This window comes from Dipodomys merriami, unplaced genomic scaffold (genome assembly GCF_024711535.1).
Source record: "Dipodomys merriami isolate MVZ:Mamm:240054 unplaced genomic scaffold, mDipMer1.0.p SCAF_114, whole genome shotgun sequence".
In the NCBI taxonomy this organism is placed as follows: domain Eukaryota; kingdom Metazoa; phylum Chordata; class Mammalia; order Rodentia; family Heteromyidae; genus Dipodomys; species Dipodomys merriami.
In genome coordinates, this window is record NW_027202427.1 from 1,137,646 (window position 1) to 1,159,528 (window position 21,883).

The following is a 21,883-nucleotide window of genomic DNA, read 5'->3' on the forward strand; positions in this document are numbered from 1 at the left end:
GGGAACCAGGCTCTAAGTTTATAATTATTTCATCTTTTAAAGGAGGTTGACATTCAGGGTATCAAAAACTGAATTTGCACAATTCAATTTCCTGACGTTTCCTGTATTTTATGGGTCTCCAACTGCTCAAAATCCAAACCCTTTCCAGGGATTTCAAGAGAGATGCCCTGTGAGAAGTTGGGCAGAGGCACATCATAGTCTCTTGTTTCCATGCAGGGTTGGGGTGTCAGACATGTCACCTTTGTGGACAACGCCAAGATCTCCTACTCTAATCCCGTGAGACAGCCTCTCTATGAATTTGAAGACTGCCTAGGGGGTGGTAAGCCCAAGGCCCTGGCTGCAGCAGACCGGCTCCAGAAAATATTCCCCGGAGTGGTACGTTGACACTTTGGTGAACACCCACAGGTTTTTTTTCCTCCACCTGTAAACATTTACGACTTAGTGAATGAAGCGCTGTGGTACTGGCGATGGATGATCAGACATAGATCATTTCTCCCCAGAGACTCACCGTGTGGTCAAGCTGTGTACCTCATTTCAGTGGTAGGGGGTGGAGGGGTTTGCTCAGTGGTAGAGAACTTGATTATTATGTATAAGGCCCTGGGTTCCATCCCCAGCAGTGGAAAAACAAAACAAAATATAGCTCTCATAAATCTGATGAAAATGAAATGAATGTATGAGAAGTGTTTCTGGAGGGATGCCTGGATTCAGATCTCTCCTGGCTCTTCAGTGTTTGTGACAGCCCAGATATGGGATATTCATTTTCCTTAATCATCAGCCTGCTTGCTTAATACTAGCTTAGAAATGAGATTGAATACATGTGTCTCTAAGAAGAAAAAGTGAGTAGAAGTTGAAGGTTCTTCTCTAGCTCTTCTTATTTCTGACTTACTCCCTTTATTTTAGAATCACCAGCTAATAAGAAATAAGTCATTCACCTCATTTGATCCAAAATCTTGAGAGTTGTTTTGAGGTCATTCAGCAGAATGATCCTACATCTTGTATGCTTAATCAGTTTGTCTGGCAGGAGGCAGATGAGATATCTTCAGAGCATCGGCTTGTTCTTAGAATTGTAGAAGAGGCTCTCAGCCATAGCCAGGAGAAAGCCTGCTTTTCTGACATCTCTCTCTTTAGCCAGCCAACATTGAGCCATCTGTTTCAGAAGTCTTTGCTATAGAAAATGTTGATGGCTTTGTTCATTTTATCAGTATTCCCAAGGGACAGCATTTATTGGGTTTAATTCAATAGTATTGATTGAGAACCCACTGCTACCCAGGGAAGGAGCACAGCAACACTGAGAAGCCATGATGGCTGTCGGCTGTCACAAATCACAAAGTCCCCAAACCCCAGTTTCAGACAGGAAATTTTATTCTGTGCTCATGGGTATGCACATTGCTTATGGTCCAGCTACAGGTCTTGGCTGGACTTAGGACCCCCAAACAAACAAACACCGATAATCTGGGCTTCACCAAAATGTACATTGGTACTTCTTAACAGATGCCATTAACAGAGCTGAGGATCACAGTTCAAAGCCAGCCTGGGCAGGAAAGTCCGTGAGACTCTAATCTCCAATGAACCACCAGAAAACCAGAAGTGGTACTGTGGCTCAACACTTTGAGCACTAGCCTTGAGAGAAAAAGCTCAGGGTCAGTGCCCAGGCCCTGAGTTCGAGCCCCACACAGACCAAAAAAAAAAGTCTATAGTTGGTAAAGATAGATTTTCTTTGTAAAAAATACGCTTGCCCTGCCCCATGAACTTTTTTCCCAAGCAGGTAAGTGAATGAGAAAGCTGATGTCCTCATACCTCTCTGTGGCCAGAGGAAGGCAAGGAACTAAGGGTGCATTGATGACCCAAGAGGACTTCCTTCCCTGGGGAAAGTCTCTGCCTCTGGCTTCATCAGCACCTACTCATGGCTCACTCTTTTTTTTTTTTTTTTTTGCCGGTCAGGGGGCTTGAACTCTGGGCATGTCCTGAAGAGCTGTTCCTGAGCTCTTCAGCTCAAGGAAGCACTCTACCCACTTGAGCCACAGCACCACTTCCAGTTTTCTAGTGGTTAATTGGAGATAAGAGTCTCATGGACTTTCCAGATGGGGCTGGCTTTGAACTGCAATCCTCAGATCTCAGCCTCCTAAGTAGCTAGGATTACAGGCATGAGCCACTGGCACCCGGCTATGGCTCATTCTTAACATCAGTCTCAAAAGCCTTTAGAGATGGAACTCCACGGTAGAGCACTTGCCCAGCATGTGCAAGTCCCTGGGTTCCTTCTTCAACAACACATGCCTACCAAAAGATAGCTCAAGTTTTAGTGTCTCAGTTTTCCCAAGGGTGTAGGTAGGATAAAAGAAATCAGTAGCATTGTGCACAGAGATATTTCTGCCATCCTTAGTGCTGGTAGCTGTGAGGAGGCGTAGCCTCTGAGATCTCACGTGCACCCTCCTTCAGACCTAAATATATCCTGTTTTCCCAGAATGCCAGAGGGTTCAACATGAGCATCCCCATGCCAGGACATCCCGTGAACTTCTCCAGTGTTACCCTGGAGCAAGCTCGCAGGGATGTGGAGCAGCTGGAGCAACTCATCCAGAGCCACGATGTCATCTTCTTGTTGATGGACACAAGGGAGAGCCGGTGGCTTCCTACCGTCATTGCCGCGAGCAAGAGGAAGGTAGGGTATGGAACCTGGGTGCTCCTCCTCTGGCTGTAACTTCATGCACCTCCTCCCCAAATGGAGAGGTGACCCCCGGAAAGAAAAGTCTTGCGTGACCTTGTACTTGTGTGACCACTGTTCCCAAGGGGGCTCTACCAGACCTGGCCCTGCCTCATACTGTCCCCCAGGATAGTTTACTGTTGAATTTTTCTAACATCCTTTGATGTGTAATGATTTATTCAAGGGCCAGCAGTACTGAATGGTTAACTAAGTCATGATTTGCATGCCTGATAGACTACTATGCAGCCATTCACAGTTAAGTTTCCAAAGCATTTTAATAATACAGAAAATACCATATTATGTTACACAAGATATGATATACATTTCTATGAATTATATTTATATATAAATACACACGAAAGTATACACATTTATGTCTGTGTGTCTACTAGACCAGGGAGAAGGCTGGCAAGGGAGGGTAGGGGGCCCAAGTGGAGAAAACAGGAGGAAGAAATGTCACAAACTGTTCAGGTAACTATGTGTGCTGTGGGTCATGAGTTATCTTTGTTTTCTAGTGTGTTTTTTTCCCCTTCTTTAAAGCTTTCTATATCATCAAATCTAAGAGCATAACAAATGACAATTGAAAAAAAAATCTTGTCTTTAAAAAAAATCTGTCTGATAGGGTTGGAGGCATGGCTCAGTTGGTAAAGTGCTAGACAATGAGTGAAAGCATCAGTACGAAGTTCAAGTCTCAGTCTCAGAACTAAAAGAAAAAACTCTATGTGGTACCAGGAGCAAGGGCTCATGTCTGTAATCCTAGCTCCCTGGTATCAGAGATTGATTTGCAGCCAGCCTGAGCATAAAAGTTAGCCAGACTCCATCCATCTCAATGAAGAAAACCAGGCACAGTGGGTACCGTAGCATGCCTTTCATTCCTACTGTGCAGAAATAAAGTAGAAGGATCACAGTCCAGGAAAGGAAAGTGAGGCCCCCACCTGAAAAATAACTAAAGCAGAAAGGGCTGAAGGAGTGACTTCAGTAGTAGAGCACCTCTTAGTTTGTGCAAGGCCCTGAGTTCAAACTCCAGCACTGCAATCAACAAATCTGTGCTGTGGTATTGGTCAACGTTAATGTATACCGGCCTTTCCAGTACTTGGGAGGCAAAGGTAGGAGCATCATGAGTTCATGGGTGAGAAAGTCATAGCAAGATCCTGACTCAAAAAAAGAAAATCTACGTAAGGATAAATTATACAGTATGTGTATTAAATCTCAGCAAAGCTGTTACAACTGTGGACATGATGTAGCTTACCAGCAGTGAGAATGAGTTTGAGAACTTGCAGACTTAGTTTTGCACGCTTACCTTTTTTTTTGGTCATGGGGCTTAAACTTAGGGCTTGAACTCAGGTCTTGGCCACTGTCCCTGAGCTCTAGCTCAAGGCTAGAGCTCTACCAGTTTGAGCCACAGCTCCACTTCCATTTTTCTGGGGGTTCATTTCTCACAACTTTTCTGCCTGGGCTGGGTTCAAAACATGATCTTCAGATCTTAGCCTCCACAGTAGCTAGGATTACAGGTGTGAGCCACCAGTGCCTGGCTTAACACTTACCTTTGTGTGGGGGGTGGGGTGGGGAGGGGAGTTGGTTGTAGAAAAAGGAAAGCAAAGCAAGTTAAAACAACAACAAAAAAACCATGTTTCCATGTTTGGAATTTGTTTTGATAAATCGTACTTTAGGTGTTCAAAGGAGTTAGGTCTTTGGATTCCTCCCCTACATATACCCTCCTTTAGTCAGTTTGTCTGGGGATAAATGCATAAAGCTCTGTATAAATTAGTGCATTTAGTTGTATTGTAGATCTAGCTTCCACATATAGGAGAAACATACACTGTTTGTCTCTCTGACCTGGCTTACTATACTTAACATGATTTGTTCTAGGTCCATCCTTTTTCCTGCAAGTGACATAATAGTATTCTTTCTGATGGATGAGGAAATTCCATTATATATATGTACCACATTTCCTTGATCCGCTCATCTATTGTAGAGCATCTAGACTGTTTGCCTAAGTTGGCAAATAATAATGCAGCAATGAATATGTGTTGCAAGTGTATGCTTACTCTTAGAAGCTAAGTGACTATGGGCCATCTAAAAAATGAACCTTCCTGGCTTTCAGGAACCTCATCTATAAATAGGTGATACTCTCCGGGAATTTCGCTATAGTGTAGGGTTGTTTGGTTTGTTTGTTGTTGTATTTTAGGTCTTTAGGGTTTGAACACAGGACCTCACACTTGTTGGGCAGGTGCTCTACCACTGTGCCCTCCTCTGCACTGCTTATTCTGAGATAGGGTCTTACTTTGTGTCTAGACTGTGATCAGCCTGTTTTATACTTTCTTTTGGATCTGGAATGACAGGCATGTGCCACCATGCTCAGCATCTTCCATTGAGATGTGATCACACAGACTCTTCTACCTTGGCTAGGTCAGATCATAGGCAGGGTGCCAGGTACATGCTGCTGTGCCCAGATACTTATTCACAAAGGATTTTGCACATGTATGCAACCAATCTTGGCTGGCCTCAACCAAGATCCTTTCCATCTTAGCCTCCTAAATGGCTAGGATTACAGGCATGAATTACCAGCACCAGACTAAAAGGGAGTTTTAAATGAAATGAATGAGACAGTTTATGTTGACAACTTGTCTGATTTTTTTTAAACTTTATAATCCCTCAGTACTAAAAAGCCTGGATCAGTATTAGTATTAGACTCTAATTACACTCACAGGCAAAAAAGTTTACTTTGAAAGTTAACCAAATAGCTAGGCGCCAGTGGCTCACGCCTATAATTCTAGCTACTCAGGAGGCTGAGATCTGAGGATTGCAGTTCAAAGCCAGCCCAAGCTGGAAAGTCCATGAGATTCCTAACTCCAGTTAACCACCAGAAAACCAGAAGTGGCACTGTGGCTCAAGTGGTAGAGTGCTCGCCTTGAACTAAAGAGTTCAGGGATAGTGCCCTGGCCTAGAGTTCACGGCCCAGGGCTGACAAAAAAAAAAAGTTAACCAACTAGGAAATTACCCATGGCTTGGAGTGAGTTTTTCTTAACTCTCTTCTTTTATTACTTGAAATCTGTAGCTGGTCATCAATGCTGCCTTGGGCTTTGACACATTTGTTGTCATGAGACATGGCCTGAAGAAACCAAAGCAGCAGGGAGCCGGGGACTTGTACCCAGGACACCCTGGGGCATCTGCTGACCTCCTTGGATCCTCACTTTTTGCCAACATCCCTGGTTACAAACTCGGCTGCTATTTCTGCAATGATGTGGTGGCTCCGGGAGATGTAAGTGAATTTCTTTACAGTTCCAGATACTTTCAGTGTCTTATGCACTGAGCAAGAGAGACCTAGCTCTTTTGTTGCTTTTTAAATACTGTCTTTTAACAAAGAGAATGCTCCAGTGTGGGGAATGGCATCGTCACACTGCAAGGCTTGATTGGCATCCTCAACTTTACAGCTGTTCCTTATTCACTCATATAAATGCAGCATGCAGCTGCCAAGCGTGGGGGGTGGCGGCTGAATGAGGACACGGCAGCAGAGATAGATGATTCTGGGTGGCTGTGCTTTGCCTCCTGTGCTGTCTTCAACATGAAGAGTCCAAATACCCAGGTTCTGGTTCTGTCCCCAACACTGCCTCCCAGGACATTCTGTGTAGTCTCTGTCCTCTGGCTCTGCTAAGTGGGAGTAGAGTACCTGCCTCTCAAATTTAGTGACGGTGCAGGGTGCTAGGTGACTTTGAGACTCAAGCAAACATGAAGTCATTCTTAGTGTATGTCCTACAGCTATAGTCAGAATTCTCAATGTACACATGTGATAAAAGAAGTAGAAAATGAGAAGTAAGTCTGGGGAAAAGAGGTAGAAAGGACAGAGGACAATAATGGAAGAGGTGACTAATCAAGAAGCATTGGACATGTTAAATTGTAACCCCCATGTATAAGAGTTTAAAAAATAAAAAAGTCCTGAACTAAAAACATTGACTGTGTAAAACCCATCTTTAATTGACCTCTTCTATTTTATCTGATAACCTAGAAAAGGAGGGAACACTGGACCTGTCAACTCACAGGGCCAAGTAGGTCGAGTGTGAAAGTGCATTGAAGAGCAAGGACCTACTGTGCCGACATATGATTGCCCAGTTCTGTGCCTGTGCTCCTGCCAGCCCACAGGACTAAGCAGAGACATCAGAGCAGAGCATCGAGTCCAGAGATCCAGAGCAGAGATGGTTCTTCCCTGTTTCCCCATTCTCTTAAAACTTGATCTTTAGAAACCATACCTTTTTTTGGGTGACTGGCTTTTGTCTTCCCAGTACATATTTTTTAAAAAGCCAAACCTTCCTCCTGGGAGAGGTGGGGCTGATTGATCATCTCCTTCATGTACTTAAATCCACATCTGGCCCTGTGACTTAGTTACTGCACAAGGGGCAGTAACTGCACAAGGGTCCATTGCAGTCGTGATATCTGTTCTTACAGCAGAGTTTTCAGTCATAGCTTTCCCTGACAACCTCTGCCTTTGTTCAGAGTTGGAAGGTTAGGACTTCTTAGGTTGATCCAGTGAAGCCGGTCTGTAGCAGAGGCGTTTGCAGTGAAGCCCTTTAATCAAAGCCAGTGTGGTGAGGTGTTCACACTGGGAGAAGCACATTGGAACTGAGGACTGCAGATAGCAGATCCTGGCAGGCCACGCCGAGGGGTTACTTCAGATAGAATGGCAGGGCAGAATTGAGGCACCTGGTTGATATTTTCCGGTTTTAGATCGCTTAACCTACTTATATCCTTTTCAGCCTATTGCCTCATTTAATTACTGAGACTGGGTATTTTATTCATCTTGATCCTCCTAAGAAATGATAGTGTTTGAGGCTGGTTGTTCCTTGCCAACAGTGAGCATCTGTTGTCTTTTAAAACTTCATCGTGGAGGAGTTTCAGGCTCAGAGCTAGGGCTAGGGACTAGACATGCAGCACAGCTCAGTGATTGTTTCTTCTGCAGTCAACCAGAGACCGGACCTTGGACCAGCAGTGCACTGTGAGTCGTCCAGGCCTGGCCACGATTGCAGGAGCACTGGCAGTGGAGCTGATGGTTTCTGTCCTGCAGCATCCAGAAGGGTGAGTTGGCTGCTCAGAAATGGGCATTTAGACAAAGAAAGCTTTTATTGTCAGTGTCTCCACCGGCCTTTTCTCAGTTGGACTCTTCTGAGAGTTTTGCTGCTCTTCTATATTCAAAAATGACTAAGAAGCAAGGCACCAGTGGCTCACACCTATAGACCTTGCTACTTAGGGTGCTTAGATCTGAGGATCACAGTTTGAAGCCAGCCCACACAGGAAAGCCCATGAGACTTTTATCTCCAGTAAACTGCCAAAAAGCCAGAAGTGGAGCTATGGCTCAAATGGTAGAGCCCTAGCCTTGAACACAAAATGACAGTGTCAGCTCAATGACAGTGTCCAGGCCCTGAATTCAAGACTCAGGACTGTCACCAAAAAGAAAAAGAAAAAAAGCCAGATGCCAATGGCTCACACCTGTAATCCTAGCTACTCAGGAGGCTGAGATCTGAGGATCATGGTTTAAAGCCGGTCAGGCAGGAAAGTCCGTGAGACTCTTACCTCCAATAAACCACCAGAAAATCAGAAGTGGTGCTGTGGCTCAAGTGATAGAATGCTAACTTTGAGCTGAAAGCTTAAGGGACAGTGCCTAGGCCCAAAGTTCAAGCCTTGTAACCGGAAAAAAAAAATCTGATCTAGTTCTTTAACCAGTGAGAAATTGCTGTGGGATCTTTAGGGTTTATCCCTGCAACCTTTTTATATTCTCCTAGAGAATATATTCTCCTAGAGTCTGACAGTTGAAGAAAGAAACATTTTTGGGGACTTGAGGACCTTTATACTTTACTTTTGTTTTCATTTTCCTAGCTCTGTCATTGATAAGAACATGCATGATCACTAATGTTAGAAACTGTATGACATGACAGAGGTCTGTGTTCCATGACTTAGCAAGACAAGCCTTTGTCATTATTTCACAGCCCTGTAAGCAGCCCATTATGCCATCAGGGAATTGAGCTACTTCTTTTTATTTATTTTATTTAATTTTACTTTTTGGTTGTATTGGGGCTTGAACTCAAGGCTGTATGCTTGCTCAGCTTGCTTGCTGGGCTGATGCTTTTCCACTGAGCCTCACCTCCAGCCCAGCCCTGCTTTTTGCTAATGATTTTAGAGAAGGAGTCTCATGGATTTTTCTACCCCTGAAGTGTTGGAACCAGGATCCTTTGGATCTCAGTCTCTTGAATAACTAGGACTATGGATGTGAGTCACCAGCACTGGCTTGAGTCCTTCTCACTCAGTCACTCTTAGCTTTTCCTCCTTATGGCTGTCACCTTGTGGATGAAAGGTGACTGCTGTGCCATCTGCACTGCTGTGCATGACATTTTAGAAGGAAGAAATAACCAGAGGGTAAAATTTGTAGCAATCTGCATCTGCGTCCTTTTAAAAAGCATTCCTGAAAAACTTATCCAGTGATTGTAACTCTGCAAGGAAATACTGGCAAGTGTAGGTTTGGTTTAGGCATGCCACCTCTGCGAATAGAACTGTCAGAAGCTGCAAGAGGACAGTGGATGTTGGGAATGCCCCCAGCAGTGTCCTCAAATTTACTTTTAAATAATCTGTCTCTCCCTGGGTTGCCCTCCTCCAGTGACATTCAGCTTAGCCCATTGTCTGGTTTTCAGAGATGCTGTGTTGCCTTGCTTCTGTGGCTAAGTATCACACCATTATTTCTCTTTCCTCCATTTCTGTAGCATTGATTTGATTCAGGAGGTTAACGTTAGAACTGGACATGGTGGTGTTCACCTATAGTCTCAGTTACTTGGGGCACTGAGCTGGGAATATCTCTTGAGACTAAGAGTTTGAGGCCGACCTGAAAATGTAATGGGAACCTGTGTCTGCAGAAGAAAAAAGGAGGGGAGGGGAGGGGAGGGAAGAAGGAAATGGGAAAGGGAAAGAAATGAAAGTTTTCTATTTGAAAATTTCAATATAAAATGTGCTGTGGTATTCTTTAAGACTATCTGAAGTTGGGTGTCAGTGGCTCACACCTGTAATCCCAGCTACTCTAAAGGGTGAGATCTGAGGATCACACTTCAAAGCCATCCCATAAGAGTCTACAATACTCTTACCTCGAATTACTCACCAGAAAGCTGGAGGAAGTACAACTGTTGCTCAAGTGGCAGAGTGCTATCCTTGAGAAAAAAAGGCTCAGGGACAGTGTCCAGGCCCTGAGTTCAAGCCCAGGATTGGCATAAAAAATAAATAAATAGACTATTTGAAGAACAAGACAGGTTCATTGCCATGCATTTTTATTACTCCCCTCCCAGAGAAGTGCACTTTTGGCTAGTGTAGATGCCCAGCAAACGCATTTTGGACTTCCTCCTCGCCCTCACTGGCGCCCTCCAGACAGTCCTCATGTGTGTTCCCCGTTAACACTGATGGACTGAACAGCTCTAGTTCCTCCCTTCTGCAGGGGCTACGCCATCGCCAGCAGCAGTGATGACCGCATGAGTGAGCCCCCCACCTCTCTGGGACTCGTGCCTCACCAGGTGAGTGGTGTGGAGACAAGGCCACCATCCTGGATCTGATCCCGCCTATGTTGGGGTTGGTCTGGGGTGACTGTCCTGTCCACCCTGCCTGCTTCCCCCACAGCCGGGCTCTCAGTGGGGAACCCTGTGACCGCCTGGAAGGTTCTATGGGTTGTGGAGGGTGGAAGTCACAAACAGGAAGTGGTTGCCAGTGCATGGTGAACCAAACCAAGCATGCTGACTGAGACTTCACTGTGGCATGAAGAAAGAGGGAACAGACTTGGAATCTGCCAGCTGGAAAATTATCTCCACCCTGCCTTTGTTAAGAGGGCCTTGCCTAATTGAGTCCCACAGCATCTAGGACCTCAGTTCTCTTGTCTGTAAATCAGACAGACCTCATCTGGTGGGTGTGAAGACTGGGGATGGTGATTGATGGGACACAACTGCATCAGGAATTGGTGTCTGTGCTTATGTTTTTGTTGTTTGCTATTATTATTATTGACTCTACCCAAATAGGAGGAGTTTAGGAGCAAGCACATGGAGGAGTGTTTTCAGAACTAGAGTTTGGATCCTTGTGAGGAAGGCCAGCTGCTCGGGGAGGGGAAGAGAAGGGCTGGGATGAGCTTACGCTGCCTCTTCAGTAGTACTCACTGAATGGAGAGGTTTTCCAGTCAGACCTTTACAGCCCATGATGCAAAGGCTGCCCATTTTCAGTGCACAGTAATTCTACTTGGCAGTTGTCTTTGGGTGGCAGGATGGAGCCCAGGGTGATGTGCTTTCTATGCACTTGCTGTACCACTGAGCTGTACCCGCCTGTCTCTCAGGTAGGAGGAGAGACTCTACTCCCAGGTCCTGGTAGGTCTCCTGCTGTCTACTGCCCCCTCCTGTCAGGGTCAGCAGAGGGGAGATGAGGGTTATAGGAGAGTGAGAGGATGAGTGGCAACCTAACCCCAAACTTTCCCACCCAGCCAGTGTTCTCCCAAGACTTTGGAAGCAGAAAGAGCCCTGGCCTCCCCTCCAAAGCCTTGGCTTCCCTGCCCTCCTCCGCGCTCTCACCCCACACCACCACGTAGACCTGGTGCTGGGTTCTTCAACCTCCAGGCTACCACTTAAGAGCCAGTGAGATCAGGTGTTCTCAAGTCCAGCATGTGTCTGACACAGGAAGTATGGATTGCCCCATTTCACACAAGTGGCATTCACTTGATAGGAGAATGCCAGTCTTTGCCATAGACAAACTTCTCGTCGCACCCACAGACTCTGGCCTAGCCAGTTTTCACAAAGCTGCTGTCCTCTGGGGTTTGACCTCTGTTATTTATGCCCTGGTGTCTCGTTCACATCTTTCCCATGCTCTTCCCCTCCTCCCTCCCCACCAGTGGCCTTGAGCTGTGCCCTCATCTCTTTTACAGATTTAATACTGAGAAGGGCCTTCATTGAGTTTTCAGTCATGCTTCTGCATTGGTTTCCTCCTTTAAGTCCTTTATGTGGAATTGCTGTAGTTGTGGCTTTCTCTGAGCTAAGGGCAGCGCAGCCTCTTTAGAGAAGAGGCCCGAGTCAGATGCGTATGCCCGCGCTCCTAGAGCACCATGGCAACTAATCCTGCAGCAGCTCTTCCTCATTCACCCACTCTTCAGTGTCCTTCCTCCTCACTGCAGCTATGGGAAAGATGGTCTGGTTGTTGGGCCCTCTCTTCGTTTGGCTTTCTCAAAGGCTGAAGAGTAAGGTGGCCATATATGGGAAAACCCCGTGTGTGTGTGTGTGTGTGTGTGTGTGTGTGTGTGTGTGTGTGTGTGTGTGTGTGTGTGTGTGTGTGTGTGTGTGTGTGTGTGTGTGTGTGTGTGTGTGTGTGTGTGTGTGTGTGTGTGTGTGTGTGTGTGTGTGTGTTGCTTACAATATTTCAAGTTTCAAGCCTTTATTTTTAGCTACATCCTAAAAAAAGAAAATGAAGAAAGAACTTTTAAAAATTATTCAGGACTGGGTGCTGGTGGCTCATACTTGTAATCTCAGCTACTCAGGAAGCTGAGATCTGAGGGTTGCAGTTCAAAGCCAACCTGGCCTGAACAGTGTGTAAGACTCCTATCTCCAATTAACCACCAAGAAGCTGGAAGTAGAGATGTGACTCAAGTGACACAAGGTGTGACAAAATTTCAGGGACAGTGCTTAGGCCCTGAGTTCAAGCCCCAGGATGAACAAAACAAAACAACAAAAAAAGAATCAATGTAATCAAGGTTGTGAGGTCTCCACTTAGACTATTGATACAACTTTTTTTGTTGTTGTTTCTTCAAGTTGAGTGGGTCCATTTATGCAGCCAGTGTTTGGTTCAGTGTTTGGTCAGTTCCACCGTGTGCAGGTTGGTGTCGCAATGCCCTATTACAAACTCAGCATCTCCTCCCCACCAACTCCCCCCCTCCCCAGCTCTCCAAGAGAAACTGTTTCCTGTTGAGGATTCAGTAAACTCCTGTGTGTTCTGAGCATGTAAAGAATGACCAGTGAGGTTCTCAGTGCCTCAAAGCAGAATGTTTATTAATTGGTCCCTGTGGGAGGAGATGTGGTGGAAAGTGATAGCCTTGGACTGAGAGAAGCAGGCCTCCCACCAGCGGCTCTGTTGTATAATCTGGAGAAAGTTTCCTGACTTCCCCTGAGTTCTCCTGGGTCAGACCTGGGAGGTCTGAGACTCACTTTGTCCTCCCCGCTCTGGGACCACAGGCAGAAATGGCCCAGCCAGCGATCCACCAGTGCAGAGGAAGATCTGATTAGGCCCTGAAAAACAGTGACATTCTGCCCAAAGAAACCTCTCATTGAATTTGAAAGCCGTGAAAACTGTTTAAGGTGAAAAAATAGACTCAGGGGTCTCTTGGTTGGGTTTTATTTATTTGTTTGTTTTTCATGGCACTGGCCCAATGTGTATAGATTCAGTTTTGCAAACAGCAAGAAGTATAAGTTATTTTCTGACCACAGAAAGATTGTTTAAAATAAATTTTTATTGTTATTATAAAGGTAACATACAGAGGGGTTACAGTTACATAAGTCAGGAAACAAGTAAATTTCTTTTTGGACAATGTCACCCCTTCCCTTGCTCTGTCCTAATTTTTCAGAGAGGAATTTTTAAAAATCTTTTTTTTTTTTTTTTTGGTCCAGTCGTGGGGCCTGAACTCTGGGCCTGGGCGCTGTCCCTCAGCTCTTCAGCTCAAGGCTAGCGCTCTACCACTTGAGCCAGAGCGCCACTTCTGGCTTTTTTCTTTTTTTGCTTATGTGGTGCTGAGGAATGGAACCCAGGGCCTCGATCATGCAAGGCAAGCGCTCTACCACTGAGCCACCTTCCCAGCCCTAAAAATCATTTTTGATGCATAAAATTCCTACAATAATCACACGAATTATTATTATTATTATTTTTTTTTTTTTTGTCGGTCATGGGGCTTGAACTCCGGGCCTGGGCACTGTCCCTCAGCTCTTCAGCTCAAGGCGAGCGCCCTACCACTTGAGCTACAGCGCCACTTCCGGTTTTCTGGTGGTTTATTAGAGATAGGAGTCTCACGGTCTCTCCTGCCCGGGCTGGCTTTGAACCGCGATCCTCAGATCTCAGCCTCCTGAGTAGCTAGGATTACAGGCGTGAGCCACCAGCGCCCGGCTATCACACGAATTATTAAGTGTGTGGTGACTTGCATGATCACAGTGAACATACCCCTGTGCCGGGCACACAGATCAAAATGTAATGTCAGCAGGCATCCCAAAGCCCCTCTTGCCACTTCCGCTCCACCCCCACGGGGGGCAAACAGCTCTTTACACAGCTGTTTACACAGGGGGACTTTAGTCTAAGTCTGAACTTTCTGCAAATGGATTCCTATTGTGTGGACTGTGTTGTGGCAGTGGGATGCACATCTGTGCCCCCAGCACGTGGGAGCTCCACGTCAGCATAGGCTGTATGATAAGTCTCACAGAGAGAGAAGGAGACAATGAGAGAAAGACTGAGAGGGGGAGAAAGGAGGGGAGGATGGAAGAGAAAGAGGAAGGGGACAGAGAGAGGGAGAGGGAGGGAAGGAACAGTAGCATCTAAACACCAAGGTCTTGCTTTATCTTGTGGACCAAGCCGTCCACAGTTTTGGGTGAATATACTCTTGGGAATATACTCTTTGGGTGAAAATACTCTTGGCTCTAAACTACTGACTTAAAAAAAAAGTTCCTGAATGTGTATGCCCTTCCTCTGGGTTTATACTTCTCTCCAACTCTTGAATTCTTTCTTTTCATCTGTTTCAGAAAAGTAGAACAAAGCCAGAACTAGGGCAGGACCCTGCAAAGGCCCAGCCTGGGAAACCTCAGAGTGAGGCGGTGTTGAGGTAGAGCCAGAGGCTCTAGCCATGTCCAGGGCTGCTGTTTGTTTGGCCTGTCTGCTCAGGCTCTGCCAGCCCCTGTCCTCGAGCCTTTTGCTTTTAATAAGGTCTCTTGTACTATGCTCAGGAATCCTGGTCTCTATGCCCCAGGAACATAAGCAGATTGACTCCTGGGAAAGGGTTAGAGGAAAGGCAATAAGCGCATTTCCAGAGATGGAGCCCAGGAAAAAAGATACCTCCCTCTCCTCAGGTTCTGTGTCACTTGGGTTGATGCTGGCGGGAGCAGCAGGAAGAGCGGCCATCCCCTAGCCCTCACCTAGATGTCCTGTTCCTCCATTCCAGGAGACCCTTCCCAGACATGGGCACTGCCAGGCTGCCAAGCACCAGGCTCAACAGGGCAAGGTCACCCAGAGCTTCACTCCATCTACTTTGGCATTCTTCTAAGGCCGTAGACTTCCCCTGACCATTTGTCTGTGTTGGGATTTCATTCCAGGGGAGGCCCCTGGGCGTAAGGCTGAATGGTGTCTGGGCTTCTCTGCATAGCTCTGGAGGAGGAAAGGCATTGGTAATACCAAAGTTCAAAAGTACCTCAGGCAGCATTTTTTTGTCCAAGAGGAGCAGGGCCTCCCTTTAGCAGTTTTGAATGGTGGCACTGCGCTTTATGAATGCTGCTCACCCAACGAGTCTGTCATGTTTGGGTGTCCTCATGCTAGAGCCATCTCGAAAGCTTTGAGATCATTTGGATTTCATAAGATGAGGATCCACTTCACCCCTGAATTTCATGCCCATTTGTTCCTGTATGACCTCATTTCCCAAGAGGATTTGAGGCAGCCTTTGCCCGTTGTCACTGTGTGATCTTGGGGGGGTTACTTACTTTGTCTGAACTTCATTTATTTTGTTGGTGGTAGTGGTGGTGGTCGTCGTGGGGCTTGAACTCAGGGTCTGGGTGCTGTCCCTGAGTTCTTTTGCTCCGGACCAGCGCTCTACCACTTTAGCCATGGCGCCACTTCCTGGTTTCTGGTGATTAATTGAAAGTAAAAGCCTCATGGATTTTCCTGCCAAAGATGGCTTTGAACTGTGATCCTCCCATCTCAGCTTCCTGAGTAGCTAGGATTCAGGCATGAGCCATCAGAGCCCAGCTGAACTTACATTTTTTTATATGTAAAATGGGGACAATCACATAATAAGCACCTGGAATTGGATACCTGGATTAAAAAATTATGCCTACCAGGGTACTAGCGCAACTCTGGCCACACGGGACACTTATAAATGCTTGTTTCATCTTTCCTTTTCTCTTTTATTAAAATAGAAGCTTATCTACTCTCCTCAATAGGAAGTTACAAACAGTCTCATAAAATCCAGGAAGCCAGGAGTGAATAGGGAAGGGTTTGGAGGATTTGCTCTCCTCTGCAGGCTTTCTCCCAGGATAACTCTGGGCTCATTTCCAGCTAGTTCTGCCCCTCTGTGGCTCCTGTTCAATAATGAGGGGAGGGCCAAGTTGGTGGTAGCGGAAGCGGTTATCTGAAACAAAGGCCTCTGTGGTGTGCCTGGGGGTTTGCTATTGCTAAACTCTCCGTTTTGGCATGGAGTTTGATTAAGGCTCTTTTCAACATCCAAGATCGATCTGGAGTTTGGAGCTCATTTTTATTTATGCAAACTCCAGGCTCAAGAAAGGTTGCCAGGCTTGCTGGAAGCTGGCGTGAAGTTCAAGCGGTAGGTTCCCGCTGTGGCTGCACGGCGCCTTCTCAGAGTGCTTGTTTGTTTCTGGGCACTGAGTCTTAGCTTCTCATCGAGGGGAGGTGGGCTTGGCACTGAGAGGGGTTTTACTCAGCTGAGGTACAAACGTGGCCAGGGATGGGAGGCCCAGAGAGGAGGCAGCCCCTTTCTACTCCTAATCTACCTATTTTTTATTCAGCTGCACAATATGAACTAAAGCTGATTGAATTAACCTGGTAGCTGTCTTACCATGTAGGTGTTGAGTTTGTCTAAGTCCCTCTGGCCTCCTCTTCCTTCCCTCTTTCCACTTTACCTACTCTTGGCATTTCTTCTTTTCTCCAAACAAAAACAATCAAAATTCAGATTCCTGGCCCTGCCACTTGGTAAATTGTGAATTCCCTGGCAAGCCATGTCCTATGTTTGAGCCTTGATTCCTTTGTCTGAAGAATGGTGGCAGGTCACAGGATGATGAGAGACAATGTGTGAAAACCCCCCAGGACCCCAGACACAGGTAAGATGCGTTACTTGTGTAAGAGCTCACTTCCTCCAGTTGGCCCTGCCCTGAGCTAGTGCAGGCCATGTGAGGCCTGGGTGGGCCTTTCTTCATAGCTTGTAGGGCTGAAAGGACATTCCAAGAGGACAGGGCCTAGAGTGCTTCAGGGAGCTGCAGGAGAGGCAAGGGAGAGCTGGCATTCTGAGGTTTAAGACAGAAAATCCTGGGCACCTGGGAGCCAGTGGAGGAAGCAGGGACACACAGCTGTGCATTTTACAGGATTAAGCCTTCAGCCCAGCCACAGAGGAAAGCTATTGAAAGCCTTTGCTCAATACGACAGGGTTTCTTTGCTTCTTGAAATGTAAACCAGTCCTAGGTATACAGCAGTTGTTTCCAGGCATCTCCAGGCCTGGTCTTCTGTCAGAGTGATCTCTGAGCCATTCCAAAGTATGCACTTCCCAGCCAGTGCCAGAACCACTGAGTGAAGACCTCCAGGGTGCTCTGCATTGCAGAGCCACTGCTCGAGTCAGTGTGAAGAGGCCTGTTGGCATCCGTGAGACAGCGTGCCCAACTCCTCGGGGTTCCTGTTTCCTGCTGCTGCCTGAGCTACATTTCCAAAAGGGCCTTTGACAGTGTCTCCAGTGCACCTCAACGCAAGCCAGTATTCCTGTCTGGGAGCCTTGGAAAGCTATTAGGTGTGCACAGGTTTGCCTAATGAAGTCCTGCGAGGCGCACACAAGGTTGAGTAGCCTGTGCTGATTCCATTTACATCCTCTCTGCCCTAGCTCTGCCCTCATGCGGGGAGGCGGGTTGTGTCTTCTGTTCTCAGGCCTCATTAGCCAAGATTAGGGGCCATCCAGTGCCTTGTTTGTGTTTGACAACAGGGAGCTCAGCTCAACTGCATTGACCTTTTTGGGCCAGTGAGTAGCAAGCCGGTCTGGGTCAGGCACCAAGAAAGCATAGGTAGTTGTGTTTGTTTTCTGGGCTTTTATTGCCACCTATGGTTTTTAATATTCAGGAATAACAAAGGCACATGATGAGGAGAGCTGGTTTAGACACAATCTTTTTTCCTGGGCTAGAAGTATAGCTCAGTGGGAGGGTATGCTTTGCATGCACAAGGGCCTGAGTTCACTCTCTAGAATCCAAAATAGTTTTGTTTTTTTCTAGAAGGTTTCAGAGGACATTAATGTCAGTGATGTTGGTGGGGGGGGGGAGTTATTTCTAGATTGGGTGATAGACCTAGGGTTGATGATTTGTGCTTGGTCCGAATGGGCTTTAAGGAAGAGGAGGAGAGGCACAGAGCTAGCAGCAGCAGGAAGAGTTCTGTCATGAAGGCAGCCCAGGGCCGGATGAGGAGGTCAGAGTTGTCTCTGGAGGGGAGTTAAAGTCTAGCCCAGTCAGTGTATGCGGGTGACCCAGAGACGGGAGAACTCGGCTTGAACCAAATTTCTCTGCTTTATCTGGTCAGCCTGCAGGAGGCCGACGGAAAGTGCTAGGCCTCGGAGCTGCTCCAGCAAAGGTCAGCCCTGGCAGAGCTTGTTAAGTGGAAGGAAGCCCACCCAGTGGCGCCCAGCGGGAGTCTGTTGCAGTGGGTTTGAGCAAGGTTTCCTCTTTAAAAATCACAACTGGAATTTGTTCGGTTCTGATGTGGGCTTTCTGATACCAGCTTCATGAATTTCCGAATTCTCACCCGCGTTATTCTGTTTCACTTCCCAGGAAGATGAATCATTGTTTCCTATTACAGAGCGGTCTGGGGTGCTGAACAATGGCGTGGTGGCCCTGGCTTTGCCTAGCCATTCACCAGGTCCTTTGTTCTGCTCCTACCACCTGTGTTGACGTTGGCTTTTGCTTTCTCTTTCCTTCCTCTCCTTTTTCTCTCTTCCTTTCAGCTCCTAACCTGTTACCCTCCCCTTCAGTTTTGCTCCCCACCTCCAGTCTTAGGACAATTTAATTCTTTGTGCAACAAAAAGAAAACAGAAGCTTAGGGAATCATAGAAGTGTTCGTGAAGGAACTTTTGCATGAAACATACGGGAATACTAATGCACAGGCCATGTTAAATATCATTTTATTATGTGTGATAGTTTGTAAAAAGAATTTAAAAGTGAGTTGGGCTGGGTGTGGGTGGCTCACATCTGTAATACTAGCTGAGTAGGCTGAGATCTGAAGATTACGGTTCAAAGCCAGCCCAGGCAAGAAAGTCTTTGAGACTCTTATCCCCCATTAACTACCAGAAAATTGGAAGTGGTGCTGTCGCTCAAAGTGGTAGAGTGCTATCCTTGAGCAAAAAGAGTTCAGAGGCAGCACTCAGACCCTGAGTTCAAGCCCCATGTCCACACCAACGCCAACAACAACAAAAGTGGGTTGGACGTGTGGGGCTCACTGTGAGTATTCCTTCAAGCTTATAACTTGCAGAGCTCAAGAAAATCTCAACATTTCCATTTGTGACTTTCTCAACTGTGTTAATGTCTCCTCCTGAATAGCAACCTTACCCCTCACCACCACCACCATACAAACATATGCGTAACATGTAGGAACCAAAAGGTTCACAATGAGGCTATCCTTCACCCAGTTACCTAATGTAACACTCTTGCTCATAGATTACAGTGAAATCATGTAGCCTATTAATAGGACACTTGGGAAGTAAGCCTGTAGGCATTTCCTTTAGGGTTGCGACTGTGCAGATGGGGCAGATGCACACATTCAGTTAGACGTTGGTTGCTTCATAGACTGAAAGTCAAGTTCCCAATCACAGCCGGAAGCTCCTTTCTTGAGGTGGTGAGGCTTTGCTTTTGTTTGGGGGTGTGTACTGGGGGGATGGCTATGGAAAAAGACAGTGGTATGTTGGTTCTTTTGTTCTATTCAAGAGGAGAGGAGAGGCTAGAGGTGTAGCTAATTGATGAAGCTTGTGCTTAGGAGGTCTGAAGCCCTGGGTTTCATCCCTAGCCCTAAGAATTTAAAAAAGAAAAATTGTGAGGATACCTGATATTAAAGATAAAAGCTAGGCTGGGAATGTGGCTCAGTGGTAGAGTGCTTGCCTGGCATACACGAAGCCCTGAGTTCAATTTCTCAGTACCACATAATAAACAGAAAAAGCCGGAAGTGGCACTGCGGCTCAAATAGTAGAGTGTTAGCCTTGAGCAAAAGAAGCTCAGGGACAGTGCCCAGGCCCTGAGTTCAAGTCTCAGGACTGGCAAAAATAAAGATAAAAGGTAGGCTGGAGGCATGGCTCAAATAGTAGAATGCCAGCAAGTATGGGGCTCTTGAGTTCAAGCCCTGGTACTGGCTATGGTTATTCTGCGGGAAAGAAGAAACAGTGATCTAGCCCGAGCCTGCAGCCTGCAACCATGGGAAGCCGGGGCCTAAGCCAGGTTTGGAGTCTATAGGTCTTCTTTTGATTTTTTTTTTTTTTTTTTTGGTCAGTAATGGGCTTGAACTCTAGGCCTGGGCGCTGTCCCTGCGCTCTTCAGCTCAAGGTGAGCGCTCTACCGCTTGAGCCACAGCGCCACTTCTGGTTTTCTGGTGGTTTATTGGAGATGAGTCTCGCGGACTTTCCTGCCCGGGCTGGCTTTGAACCTCGATCCTCAGATCTCAGCCTCCTGAGTAGCTAGGATTACAGGGGTGAGCCACCGGCGCCTAGCATTCTTTTGAATCTTAACTTTATCCCTTACTGCTTACCTGAGCCAAGATGCTTCACCTTTCTGAGCCTGAGTTTTGTCAAGGTAAAATGAGGTGGTTGCGCTGGGGAAGTAGCTCAGTGGTAGAGCTATGGATTCCATGCTTAGTGCCACAAGGGAAGAAGAAAGTCATTGGGAAGAGGAAATAAATGAACACTGGTCTGGCATTCTGCAATCCTGTGGAGACTCGCTCGGTTTTACTACCCTGCTACCGGCCCCATAACTATGTTCCTGCACACCTCACAGCCCCAATGGGCAGGGCCTGCGTGCCGACTTCACTGATTGTGACTTAGCTGCAGGGAGAAGTCTCTACCCCAGGTGGTGCTGTTTCCCCACCAACGGAGCCTAACTGTTGAGTAACTGTTTAGGACCGTGTGTCTTCTGTTCTCTGGAGCCTCTGGCCAGCCCCTCACACCCCTCCACCCTGCCCCCACCCCGCCATGTCACATTCTGTCTCATCACTGTCCTTCCGTAGAAGAGACAGGGTCAAACCTTGACAGGGATTGGTTTCATTTTAGGGGGCTGGGGAAACACCCAAGACTTGTGCACTTGGGAAGCACTCGTACGTTGAGCCACACACACAGGCCCCTGACCTGTTACTCTTTTAATACATTTGTTAACACTTGAGCTATTGCAGCTTGCCTTTTGTTCTCCAATATTTGAAAATCATATCGGCCCTGGTTCCTAAAGGAATCAAGGACCTGGGCTCACCAAGACAATTGCAGTACAAGGGGAAACACTCAAGTGGAACTCCATTTTTGGTAGTAGTCTCTGTCAGGAACCTCCCCCCACCCCCCCACCCCTAATAATCATTTCCTTCTTCTTGTCAGACCTAAGCATTTTCCATAGATGTGGCCATTCTATGCTTGACATGAACTGTTCTATTTTGTTTGTTTTTAGATCCGGGGGTTTCTGTCACGGTTTGATAATGTCCTTCCTGTCAGCCTGGCATTTGACAAATGTACTGCCTGTTCCTCCAAAGTAAGTCACTTTGTGTTTGTGGAGCTTGTTTTGAAGTAAGCCTTCAGCCTTGAACCTCCACCTTACCAGCCAGCATCTGAAACCAGCTGTGGCTTCCTGTGAGGAGGGGAAGTTCAGGAAGGACTCTGTCCTGTTTCCATGTGTCACGAAGAACCCAGACTGAGAAGGTTTGATTTATGGTATTTTAGTCCTGTATCAAGGGTTGTGTTGTAGCAATTTGGGCTTAAACTTGAACGTTACTGGTCTTACTTTGTTCCTCCCCAGAGGGTTTCCCTCCCTTCCGAGACCCTAGAAGACCAAGCAGTTTTTAAGTGTTCTGGAAGAGGGGAATTGGGGTAGTCCTGCCCAGGGTGTCTTTTGGAGATCTACATAATGACAAAGGAAAAGTAAACAGAGATTAGGGTCTGGGTAGGGAGCCAATAAAAGGCCCCTTCTCCTTTGATCTTTCCAGCAGCTCTAAAAATAGATCTTGTGT

General features: G+C 46.6%; 1 protein-coding gene across 4 annotated transcripts in view; it reads left to right on the forward strand.

The window, feature by feature from the left end:
* LOC138822707 (ubiquitin-like modifier-activating enzyme ATG7) overlaps positions 1-21,883 on the forward strand; it is a 179,198-nt gene that overhangs the window by 57,666 nt on the left and 99,649 nt on the right. For all 4 annotated transcript variants that reach the window (XM_070015571.1, XM_070015572.1, XM_070015573.1 and 1 more), the window contains 6 exons: positions 217-375; positions 2,462-2,656; positions 5,757-5,960; positions 7,653-7,768; positions 10,164-10,239; positions 21,328-21,408. In XM_070015571.1, coding sequence (XP_069871672.1) covers positions 217-375; positions 2,462-2,656; positions 5,757-5,960; positions 7,653-7,768; positions 10,164-10,239; positions 21,328-21,408 — 831 coding nt within the window. The remainder of the gene's footprint in view (positions 1-216; positions 376-2,461; positions 2,657-5,756; positions 5,961-7,652; positions 7,769-10,163; positions 10,240-21,327; positions 21,409-21,883) is intronic.